Source organism: Tinamus guttatus, unplaced genomic scaffold (assembly GCF_059628265.1).
Source record: "Tinamus guttatus ecotype Peru unplaced genomic scaffold, ASM5962826v1 Tinamus_guttatus_pri_ptg000171l, whole genome shotgun sequence".
Taxonomy (NCBI): domain Eukaryota; kingdom Metazoa; phylum Chordata; class Aves; order Tinamiformes; family Tinamidae; genus Tinamus; species Tinamus guttatus.
This window is the reverse complement of record NW_028288705.1, coordinates 3204639-3217631: the sequence shown is the minus strand read 5'-3', so window position 1 is coordinate 3217631 and position 12993 is coordinate 3204639. Positions and strand designations below refer to the sequence as shown.

At 35.2% G+C, this 12993-nt stretch overlaps 1 protein-coding gene across 1 annotated transcript in view; it reads right to left on the bottom strand.

Moving 5' to 3' along the window:
• Positions 1-12993, bottom strand: part of TBC1D15 (TBC1 domain family member 15) — a 29074-nt gene that overhangs the window by 7968 nt on the left and 8113 nt on the right. Inside the window, exons 2-10 of the mRNA XM_088522942.1 lie at positions 12002-12100; positions 11686-11760; positions 10825-10963; positions 9245-9455; positions 4128-4230; positions 3622-3819; positions 2493-2621; positions 1629-1732; positions 1190-1284 (exon numbers count right to left, since the gene is read on the bottom strand). Of these exons, the coding sequence (XP_088379068.1) occupies positions 1190-1284; positions 1629-1732; positions 2493-2621; positions 3622-3819; positions 4128-4230; positions 9245-9455; positions 10825-10963; positions 11686-11760; positions 12002-12100 (1153 nt within the window). The remainder of the gene's footprint in view (positions 1-1189; positions 1285-1628; positions 1733-2492; positions 2622-3621; positions 3820-4127; positions 4231-9244; positions 9456-10824; positions 10964-11685; positions 11761-12001; positions 12101-12993) is intronic.

The window sequence follows — 12993 nt, the reverse complement described above, 5'->3', positions numbered from 1 at the left end:
AAGCCAGTGTCTAAGAACATCGGAATATTTAAGCTCCTGTTTCCCTCCCCGCCACAGACTTGCAAAGCTTTGAAGTGCTTAATATGACAACTTATCACAACTATCATCCTGAAATAAAGAATGTTTTAAAAATAGAAGATCCTGCCTGCCTGGAATAAAAACACTCACTTAAACAGATTTAAAACCTTTCTTTTGTTTTCTTTTTAATATTAAGTACTTCTATGAGAAAAATTGTGATGACTCAATGAAAGTGTTTTATATGTAAGAGAATTACAAACAAATAAATATTACATGCTTATATTAAAGAGATGCAGCAGAAGCCACAAGGGGAAAGTGGCACCATTGCAGCTCACTGTAGTTCTTGTCTCCCAAAGCCCAGTAGCCTTTATTGAGCTTAAACTACCCGTTTCATGTCAGGCATACCTATATACAGAGCAGATTCTTTGATAATTTGAAATTAAAGATTAATATATTAAAAATAAGCAAAATTGAGTACATTTAAAGAAAGAATTTTGTAGTTTCCTATGTCTTGCAACATAAACCTGCTGTATGCATTCCAAACATTTAATGAACATCACTGTTTCAACAGAAATGAAAGTAATTTTTGGACTTTGAGATATGTATATTTAAATATGCATATGTATATTTAAACATGTGCTTTAAAAATAGTTTACTAGCCTAAGATCTTTCTCAATTCCTAGTATCCTGTTAAAACAGGCTACAAGTGTAGCCAAAGTTCCAGAATATTACAAAAATCTTAGCCACCTCCAGAAAAAAAAATATATATATATGTATACACACACAGAACATACATATACAAATGCTTACGAGGAAACTTAAAATATAAACAAAATATCATAGTCTTATTATATCAGCATTATTTTAATGAAATTTCCAAGTAAAACTACATCATGAAGTGACATGAGCAAAAAACTTTTCCTATTTAGAAAAAGTTTCAGCAAATATGTAACACTAAGATTTAAATTGCTCTAGTTAAAAAAAAAATTAGTGTTAAGTGTAATGAAATTTTGACACCTCTGAAATAAATAAATAGATAAATAATAACAGCAAGTAGCCTTTTTTGTTCTTCTTCATACAGAAGCCTCAAAAGGTTATTTTTCAGCCTCACACTGATTTGTAAGGGCGTGCAAATTTGCACAGTTGGGTGTGGTTCTTCATCTGAAGTTACCTATAAGACTCCGGTAGTCTCTTAATCTTGAATTTCGTTTTTCCTGTTCCTCACTGACAGACTTCCACTGCAGTTTCATCCTGAAATATTCATCCCTAAAAAAAAAAAATAATAAAAAAAATTGAAACCAAAATATGTTCAATAGTTAGATTTCTTATTGTTTTTTATTTAAACAGTTATTTGTTCTGTTTATTAGTTGGCACAAAATAAAAGTCCAGTAACGTTTTTTAGTTTAAGTAAAAAAAAAAAGTAAAAACATTAATTTTTACCTTAATATAGCAACCTAAATAAAAATGTCTGACCAACATTTCATTACATTCAACAATATTAAACAGTTGTTTCTCAACTCTCAGAAAGGGTTCCTACATTAATCTGTGCCTTCAAAAAAGGAAGCTTTTTCAATACATTTTGTAACATGGAGGGACAAATCTGTACTCACGTTTTTCTTTTTTGCAGATTTGCTCTCTCTTCCTTAGTGCTATTCCAAGGAAAATACCCCAAGAGAAACTTCCATGCTTCTTTTCTTAAAGCATGGCAGAGACCCTAGGGGGAAAAAAAGGATAGGAAACGTGAACAAAATACTTTCATTTTGTGAGGAAATTCCCACAGTAATACAACACTTTAAAAATAATTTTAAAGTTGGAGGAGAAGTGAAATAAGCTTCACCATTTTATGATTTAGCCAAATATTATCTGCTCCCATAAATTAAAAACAACACAGAGTTGTTTCCCAGATAACAGTTCATAAATAGCGAAAGAACATTAGACAGGATAATTATGTATAATTACATTTTTCAAAATGTTTTTGCACTGAGAATGAATTTACCTTTATGTTACAAAAATTTCAGCTAATAATTAAAAGAAAAAAAGTCAAAGTGATTATAGTCTACCCTGAAACAAGCCAAACGATGGCAAACTATTGGGCAAACAAGGAAAGTTTGCTTTGGAAAAGAAAAAAGCAGCCTAACACAACAGAGTATCTTAGCATTAAAGCACTGACGTTTTACAGAAGGACACTGATTCCCCCCTCATCCATTTAGCCTTTATCTTTTCAACCCATTCCCTTCAACCACAAGATTTCCCTCTTTATATAACACTGTGTGGTTTTAAGATGGTTGAGGTATTCAATTAGCATTAAATCACACTTTGTAAAGTCTCTCCAGAAGTACTGACAGCTTCACTCCCAAAGTTGTGCATGAAGAATAACAAGTTTAATGAAAACAGCAAAACCAGAGTTTGGTAAAAAACAAAAAGAGACCCTGGGGCAAGCCACAGGACTTGCTGAATTCAGAAAAACAGGTTACCCCTTTGAATATCAATTGCTTTATGTAGTCAACATTTAAAATTCTTCCTTCAGAATCCATGTTCTTAGCCCATTCTTCAGCTGTCACAGGCTCTCTTCTAGTAACTTCAGGTTGCTTTCCTAGATCAATCTGAAAGACCAACAGGTTATACGGATTCCACTGAAATACCTCGCTATTTTTAACAAACATGCAAATAGTACTAAGCTGGTTGCTGCTTCTTCATATTTGGTCCAACTGTATTTTCACATGAACATAATTTAGTTCTGAACTTTAAGACTCTGAGACTGTGTCTACATTAGAGAGTAGTGTGGACCAAAAGAAAAAGGTTTGTAGAGAGAGTTGGAGCAGTTGGTATCTACAGGATTTCAAATTTTAGGCTCCCTCTTTCCCCCCTTATTTATGCATATATTTTAAAATAACCTTTCACCCCCATAAGCACTTTGGAACTAGCTTTAGGATAGTCCCATGGACTGAACACTCCCGGGCAACTGGAGCTTATTAGATATGTGCAACACAGCAAGCAGGGACTACAAGAAGCTGCAGTTCCAAAAGCTGCTCCTGTCATGCATTAGTGAATCATGAGAGACGAAAAGCAACCCAAGTCCAGAGATGTTATTCCTACACACCCTGGAGAGGGTAGCTGGAAAAATCAATTTAAGCACACTGCCCCCTTAAAGCAAGCAAACCAAACCCAAACACATCACATGCCCTTTCAGAATTCCTAGCAACTGCCAGGTTCATAGTTCATAAGCTGGGAATGAAGCGGCCAACCTCTATGCTTGAGCACAGTTGACTTTGGTAGATGGTAATTACTTATTTTCTAAAAATATTTTGATATCACAAAGCCAATTGCTTTGCAGCTGTTTAGGAGCCAAACGCATTTAGCGGATTAAGACATATAAGTCACTAAGTTTTAATATGTACCATTTATTGTATTTTTCCTCCTTGATTAACTAACGGATTAAGCGCTAGGTAGCAAGTTGACAGAGTCGAAGCTGCATAGTTCATACAACTATCACTAAGCAGAATGGTTTAACTCACCAGGCTTTGAGCTCCACAATTACTTTCCAAGTGTGCATAAAAAAAACTATGCATCTACCTCATATACACACTCCATGCACGCACTCACTCGTGTAATGACTTCAAATCCTGGTTCTTCCTGCTGATTTATCTTTAGCCCTGGAATAGCATCATTGAGAAAATCTGCCATTTCTGATGGCGGTCGTCTTTGAGTTGAAGGATCAGTTAATCGAAAACTGTCAAAAATATAGTTTGTAACTTTGGAGAACCTTCCCATTGTTGCTGTGTATGGATCTTTCTTCAATTTCTGTATTATAATGAGGAAAACAAGTAATATGTGAAAAGTCTTAAATTATTTGGAATTCTTGTATTCAAAGTAAACAAAACAACAAAAAAAAAAACATCAAGAGCATTAACATTCAAAGGAAGTCTCCAACATTATCAAAGGTTCACACATCGGTATGATCATGTAGTTCATCCGTTACATTATGATAAAAAAAGGTAAATGAGAGAAGTATTAGGGTAATTACTATTAATTGATTTGAAAGACTGGATAATAGTATGCTGATTTTTTTTAATGACTTTGGAATAAAATATTTCAAAGACAATACATACTTGCAGTAAGCCATATGATGGTTCATCAAGGAGATTTTCGAAAGACTGAGACAAAGACTTGTTCTGAGAATTCACAAGAAGAATTCTTTTATCCTGGGGTGATCTGCAATAAAATAAAAGTGTAGAGTTTCTATAAAAACGTACCAGTATTTCCTGGAAATGCTTTAGAATATTTACATTTAAAAAAAAACAAATCTTTTTTCTTCAAGTAAAACAGGTTTGATGCAAGAAGATTCTTAGCTCTCTTGGCACAAGTCAAATGTTACCACATTACAAGCAGGACTTGCACTTGTCAGTCATCATCATATTCTTTCATTCTTTGCCACCCACATGTAACTTCTCAGCATAGTAATAAAGTTTTTAAAGTTATCTATAAGATCAAATAGTACTTCCTATATCTGAGCATGGGGAAAAAAAGGAAAGGAAATTTAGTGAGACATAGTCAACCTCTACACATCTATAGCAAGATATCTTTAACATAATAAGCGAAAAGACTTCCAGCCACCACATACAATCAACAAATTCTTTATCAGTTAGCAAATCTTACCTTAAGGAACCCTGTAAAACATTATATAAAATAATGCAAACTATATTTCATTGACTGTATTTGAAAAAAACAAATTTCAAACAAGAGTATTACAACTGCTGCTGTCAGCCCAAACAATTCCAGAATTCACATTGATAGTTTATAAACACCCTAGGCACACTGCAACACAGAACCACCTCATTATAGCTGTGGAGATATCTTTTTGCAGACTCCAAAAACTAGATCAGCTTGATTTGGCCTAACTCAATGTGTTCACACATTCTTATACTTCAATACAAGATTTGATTCTCTCAGGCATGCACAGACAGATAAAAAGGATTTAAAAAGTAAAGGAAAAAAAAAGACAGCTGAAACTGTGCTGCTCCAAGTATTTATTCTATTTGGCTCTCACTGTTCCCCAATCTCTGCTCCCCTCCTCGGGCAGGAATACCTGATCGACTCTGTATTCTGCTCCTGAATCGCCGCATTTCATGCATACGTAAAAGACCAGAGGGAGCTGAGGCCTGCAGCCAATCTGACACCCAAGCCTTGAAGGGAGGTTGCCAGACTAAGGAAAGCCAAAAACTTCAGCCATCTGATTTTAATCCACTGCAAAGGCCTTACTTTTATAAAATACCTTCTCTATTGCTCTCTCTCCTAATGTTTAAATCCATGTCCATGACTTTGAATGAAACAAATACTTTTTTTGTTAATACTACCTGCATCACCTACCATGATATTGAAGTTGAAGATAAGAACTTTAATAAGCCTTATCTTCCTTCAACTCCGGCATGACAGCGCACTTAACATGACGGATATGAAATCCGACCAAAGATCTCATTTCGAGACAGCCAGACGCTGTAGTCACAGTTCTGAGGCAGCAACAGTTAATCAACTCAACTGGCTGCTGCTCAAAAGCAGCCCAGGGGCCAAGGCTGAGTCATGAATCGCATCTTCTCTAACTATGAGAAGGAAAAGTTCCTAAGACATTGCCATTTTAAGTAGATGGTCCCTCTGGCCTGCTACTTGCTTAGCAACAGCTACCTGGCAATGCTCAAAACAAACTGCAAGTTTAGACATTGGCTTAAATAATTACGTGTAATACTCCAACTTGGAGAGTGCTGTCAGCGTAATCTTGTTCTGGATACTCAACCTGTGCAGCCAAACTAGGAAGTACATAGCCTTCAAAGCAACAAGTCACAGATATTTTGTTCCATTTTAGTCACTTTGCACATACCAATTTCAGCAATAACTCAACATTTTATAAAGGAACAATGCTAGAGAAGGGAGAAAAGAAAAATAGTACTTTTAAGGAGTAAAAGATATTTTAGAAAACAGCTAGACTCTACCTTCTCATCAATACTACAATATATACAAATCAGAGGCTGGAATTACTAGTGACTACATTAACAAGTATATGCTTATAGCATCCAGAAAACTTGAGTAAACACCTTCCTCTTAAATGGCATTTTAATTTTACATACACAAAATTATTCGGAAACGCTAAAAATGTACAGAGACTGAAGCATATCAGTCCCACAAGTTATGTGGTACATTTTTTTTCTTCCCTTAAGCAAGCATCATAACTCATGACGAACTTGCAGAAAATACTCTGATCTCAAAATAGACACTAACTGGAAGATAGGAATCTAAGTAAACTGAAACTGGAAGTCCCTGCTCAACCAATGCTTAATTTGATTCAAATCTGACCTCTGCAGCTTCCTCAGTTTCTTTCTTTGAAGTTCTCAAGGCACCTGATGATCCATTCTGCGACACTTGGGATCATTTCAGGCAGCAGTACCAGGCAGCTCAACACACCCTAAATGCTTAAGCACGACCTCAAATTTCTCTTGTTCATCTTACCAAGAAGCGGCACTCAGCGAGATTCTTGAGCATCCCACTGTGAGCCTGCTGTATCAGATGAGACACCACTCAGCCACTGCCCTCTCTTACCAAGAGAGAGGCAGGACTTGATGATCACCCCTCTTCACGCAGTTGCTTCCTCCATACAACTGGAAATGTTTTGCACTGCCCCAGCAGGAGAGCTCACACTAGCTGCCAAAAGGCTGTGAAGAGCTAGGGAGCCATTAAGCCATTTAAAGGAAGCCTGGTAAGTAACCAAACACTCACCATGAAGCATCCGAGAGTATGTTTGAAAAGGGAATTGAAGTCATTACTAACCTAGGGACTTGCCACTAAACATTATGTAGCAAGGTAAAGCATGTTGACTTGCAACACACGACTCCAGGCCTGGAAATAATGTGTGGTAATAAACAAACTAACATTAGGTACAGTAACAAACTGATGACCAAACTGCTGTCAAAAAAAAAAAAAAAAAAAAGTCTGGCCTCATGAAATGGTTTAGGGTATTCTGGTGGATTTTAGATTCCTGTTTCTGAAAACTTTCATCTGCAAAGGCAAAATATCTAAAATACTTTCTGAATATGGAAAGATGAAATAATCTGTTACTTAGCATAGCAGTGTCTTACAGATATTTTATGCCTTTGAGATTAAGAGAAATTCTCAATTAATAATTAATACATGAAATTCCACTACAACTAAAGCAAGTACAACTATAGACCTGTAATTGCAGTATTGAGTTTTAATTATCAAACCTGTTGCTTACTACTCCTTTTTACCTATTCAAATAATAACACACTTTAAACACTGTCAATGGAAGAAATAGGGAAAAAAAAAAAAAAAAAACATAACCACAGTGTGAACTCAGAACTTATCATTTGAATTTGTTACAGCCTCAGATAGATTAAATGGATAGGAAAGAAAAGATGCAAGGGAAATTCTTGAACTATTTTGATAAAAACCTCCCATTGGGCATTGAAGCATCTAGTTTATGGTTACAAAAACATTCTGGGTTAATGGAAATGTCACCAGCACTCACTACACTACCTTATAATTTAGTCCTGTTCATTAAGTAGCTATTACTGCAATTAATTTCTAAAAAAGCTGATATACTGTTGTGAGGCAGAGCTAACAGATCACAAATAACGCATAAAGCTTTCTGCAGCTCACCATACAACTAGAGTGCTTTTCCTGTGTTTGCCATGTGTGTCACCCCAAAAATTTGCCCTTGCTTAATAGCAACAGGTTGGAAGATATACTGCTCTGTTGAGTGACTTGCAGGTGTGAAAACGAAACAATCTCCTTATGGGCTGAGAGTGAAGAATGTTTCCCTGAAGAGGAAATGAAATTAAAACAAAAGAAATGAGGAGAGGTTTAAGGAAGAATTGAAAGTGAAACTAGAGAAAAACATCTCAGGATTTAAGATGAAGCTCTCACTTGGATTTACTTATGTCCATTTATACTTAACACCTTTATCTTTGGTCTCTAATATTGCCTGCTTTGCCTTCATGAAAGTTCTCTTTTAAAACCTTCCACGAACTCTAGTCAATATCATTTCAGTGGTTTGTCACACTGGCCATGTCACCTGCTCCAAGTTGCTCACAGTTTCAGACCATCCCAAACAGCCTTGCCTATCAAGGCCTTCACACAGCAATTCAACTAACAAACAGCCCCTGTAGCCTACTGACAGTCCTTCGTATATGTAAATTTTTTTGACCAGTTTCACCTACCTGTAACAAAGCATTTCTGGCCCAGATGCTTCCCTCCCTCAAAATGTTCCCAACACACAGGAAGAGTCCTCAGAGGGTTTATAAAGGCATTTCACTATCTGCCTTCCAACCTTTCGCAAGTTATTTTCCAAGTGATGCACTCAAACACCTTTGATAACAGCAGACCTTCTACACTGATGAAACATCTCATTGCTTCTTCATGCTCTACTTATCCTTATTTATCCTTTTTTTCAGACAGTTTCAGTAAGGCTTTTATAAAGTGTCTTTTTAAATTATGTCTATACACCGAGAGCAGAACATTCTAGTTTGTTCTGTGTCTAAACTTTGTTCAAAGAGGCTTTTACCCATATGAAAAACTTGGAGAGCACACAATATGAATCACAGCAACCCTAAGTATTTAACACCATAATAGAGACTAAGTATATAGCCATTCTGAAAGCTGATTTGAAGAACCAAAATCAAGAACAAAACTAAAAAAAATATATGAAAAAAGATAAGAGTAAAAGGAAGGGGGAAATATTATATATATATATATTTTTTTTTTCATTTCAACAATGCTATAATTACCTTACTGATGTCAATACACAGGTATTTCACTCAAAGATTATGTCAATCTTTAACATAAGTTATTAATTCTATTTACTAGAAGTAGCTCATAGACAAGGATTCAACTTTAATCAAATCATCTGAGTACTCAAGATTATAACTTTATTCCGTCTTCTTTCATACCCACTAGCAAGATACTGCACTATTGTGAAGCTTGTAGCACTTTGCAGACTCTCAAACAGATCATAAATTGATCCAACAATTTTAAAACTTCAGTCAACATTCAGAGGGGGCATATGAAATTATAGTTTCAGTCACCTGAAAACTGATTCTATTAGTAAAAAGGGAAGGAAAAATTTATCAGGTAGTGTTTCTCTGAAAAATGTATTATGGAATTTAAAATGCAAACTAGTAAAACCGTATTTTAAATTAGAACCAAGTTGTCTGATACTTACTCACTCAGCACAACATGCTTTTCAAGGCATTTAATCAATAGTTTGCTATCTCCATGATGAAAGTGAAGAGCTGGAAGCCTCACATCATCCTTTAGACAGAACACCAAATAGGACCATCCCATTCCTTCTTTGTTTTGCTTGATTGATTTCAGATCTGTCAAGCTGAAGAGGAATGACCACTTGCTTTCTCCATTTGCATGAGTTGTAGCATCTTAAAAAGAAGATCAGCATACGATTTTAGTTTGACTTCCAGTGTTAGCAACTACAGGCACATAATATCTGCCTCAAGAAAAAAAGAAAGAAAACAGAAAACAAACAAAAACAACATACACACAAAGACTGGTTCTGCTCATAGAAGTTATACTTAACTAGCTTGATCTTTTGTCGTGCCTTCCCACTTTCTACAGACTCTTAAAATAATAAGCAAATCCACCCAATTCAGTCCCTACAGTCTATAAAAACAGGCCTACAAGCCTATAAAAGTCTATAAAAATGGTCCAGCAGTAAACATACAAATATATTAAATTCCAGCAGCAAGTTAAAGCCCACCAACTTCTCTGCCAGGTAGCACTACTCACTCAAATTAAACATAATATTACAATCATGCATATTATATATTGCACACAGTATTAGCCATGCCGTGTAAGACTACTACTAAGTTGGGGGAAGAAGAACTTGAAAACCTTCCTGTTCTTTTCTAATACTGTGCAAGGACTATGGCCATTCAAAGGAAACAGATGCCTAAGGACGTAAGACTGTCAGCATGACTGCAGGAGATCTGTCATCCCTCTCCCATCTACCCCCCCCCCCCCCAAATTAGAATGAAATAAGAAGTTGGAAAGAACAAAATGGAAGTCTGCATTGCTCACTGACTTTGTATGAAAGTGTACTCTAAGGATGTTAAAAACACAGTAGGAAACAATGATAAAATAAAGCATTCTATGTATGACAGGCACTAGCCTTTAGTACAAAGATGATTATAAAGAAACACGTGAAACAGAGGACAAAGGTAAGTCTTAAAAAAAAAAATCAGTGCTTTTTGATTTTCTTTTAAACACACATAGCTACTCAAACTCCATAAGAATTATGTAGCTATGAAATCAAGTAGTTTGCCAAAAGGGTTTTGTGTAGAAACTTTATTTTTCTTACGTCTAAGACACACCTACGCAACCACAGTTTTAGACTCCACCTCCCCCTGCTGTTACAGTAAGAAAAAGCATTTGAGCAGTAAACTACTCATTTTTCACTCTTTTCTAACAAGAAGACCAGATTTTGTTTGAAAGAATGTAAGAAGCCAATGCAGATCAAAGTGCTGCACCATCTAATTATACAGAGAGCAAGATATTAAATGCAAGATGCCTTCTACATCCCCTGTAATTTAAGGAAGAAACAGTTTAGAACAAGAGACAACTGGTCCTCTGTGAATATTTCCGCACTCACAGGTTCACCACCACAAATGACCTCAACTTTTCAATTCCTAATAAAACTATATTGATTTCAGATTGATTAATATATTTAAGAGACAATTCTTCAGTTAAAAGTTACTACAAAGAAAACAACTGCACTTATTTTGGACATACCTCCATTTGAATGAGGTTTCTTTTTAAAAGAGACAGTGGTGACCATGTCCCATTCAGCTTCATAACTGCTTGGACGATCTGCTCCTCGAGGGGATTTTTCTTTAGGAGTCTGAGTCCACTCCACAACAGAACTTGAATCCTGAGCAATAAAAAAAAAAAATAGTATCAAAAGATAGAATATGCTAAAAATTAGCTAACTTCTCTGATTATACAAGCATAAAAATAAGCATCTTTATTTTCACAGGCAAAAAACCCACCCTGCAGTATTAAAATTTTTTAGAAACATCGTAAGATAAACACAGCAAAACCCAAGTTCTCATTAAGAGCAGATTGAACAGAGGTTTTACTGTGATAAATTTAATATTGTGTTAAGATGTATCCTAGCATCTCTAGCAGACCTAACCAACCTATACTAACAAACTTTGTTTAAATGAAAAAATGAATCTTTGTTTTAGTTACATGATTGTAATACTGCTTAAACACTACCTTTCATGGCATCCTAGAATATCCATATACATCTTCTTTCTTATTCTGCATTAAAACAGTATCTCTGTTTTGAGCCTAATTACAAAGCATGAAAATACCAGATACCAGTGACTATGGTTTTCTTACACTCATTTGGCCTTTTCTGGCTATAGGGATGCTCTGCTCCTTTTTTATGCATGAATCACAGATCACCCACACATATAATTCAAACAGGAATCTAACCTGCAGTTCACAGAAATGATTCCTAAGTGTAAGTACTAACACCAGTGACAGTCGCATAAACAGACTTTGCTACCAGATATGAAACCATATACTCAAAAGTTAACTAATGTACATAAGAGAAAAATCTCTGATGAAATAAACTAACCAACATACCTTTCCAGCACAAAGGATATTAGAATTATCCAAAGTGTCATCTGATGGTCTCCAGTCAACTATTACTTCATTTTCCTAATACACAAAAAATCATAAAAACATTCAATACTACATAATTAACAAATCACATATAGCTCCTTACTTATTTATGAAATGATTAGGTTATAACTTACATAAATATACAAATTACATAGAAAAACATTAAATATACTGATCTTCATTTTAAAAAAATATATTCAAAACAACTCTTAAGATTTGCCATATATATTAGGTAGTGGTCAATTAAGAAGATTCTATAACTGCATTGAATACATACTTTTTCTATGACACGTAGTACTCCTGCTATTAAGTTATCCTGGTCATCATTTTTTCCACAGGAGGAATGAATGAAAACTCCTTCTTGCTCATAGACAACCTGTAACAAAGAGGATATTGAAATAAATGCAACATTTTAAATTTGCTTTTACCACTTGTTTTAGTCATTATTTCATCTACATAGTTTGAGATGCAAATACCCGAAGCACACTGGTTTTCATTACCTTTCTTTCCCTGTCCCCCCTCTTAAAAATCCGAGTTTTCCAATTCCCTATTACCAAAAGGTAACTGAAGCTACTTAAATCATTAATCGCCTAAGCAATACACCAACTATTACTGTTTTGCCAGTTAGTCACAAAAAAGTGGATCTAATACCAGTATTTAAATTAGTGTTCAAAGGTTCATATGGAAACACTATGCAGCTTTTCAAACACCAAAAAACCTTGTTACGTATCTTGCCTTTTCCCTACTTGCCATTTAAGCACATAGAAATGATAACCTCAATTTAAAGTGGACAGTTCATAGCAGAAAGGATGAACTGCACAGAAATCAGAGTCTTTGATTCAATAATGGCTTAGGTTCCACTTCCAAAGTGGAAATGGTCAGAGGAAGGTTTGCAAGAATACACATTGTCCACAGTTTCATATTTAAGCCTTTAGGAAGATATACCTGGGGCAAATATTCCCTGCAGTATTTCCATCATGCCCAAGACCCTCACAGAAGCCTTCTCCGTCAAAATTCAGCAGCAAAATTGAGCAAATTTCAGTGCTGTACACCATAAATCATCTTAAAAGCTCTATTAAAAGATTAACAAGCTAAACAAATAAAGCAACAAAAAAAAAAAAAAAAAAAAAACCACCCACACATACATAAAAACCCCACACTGCTTAAGGAAAGAAAAGTCCCTAGCACACCAAACTAAATTTTTAGGGAAGTGAAATACAAACAGAAACAGAAATTTTTATAATCTTTTTAGTTTTTCAAATCAAGCAG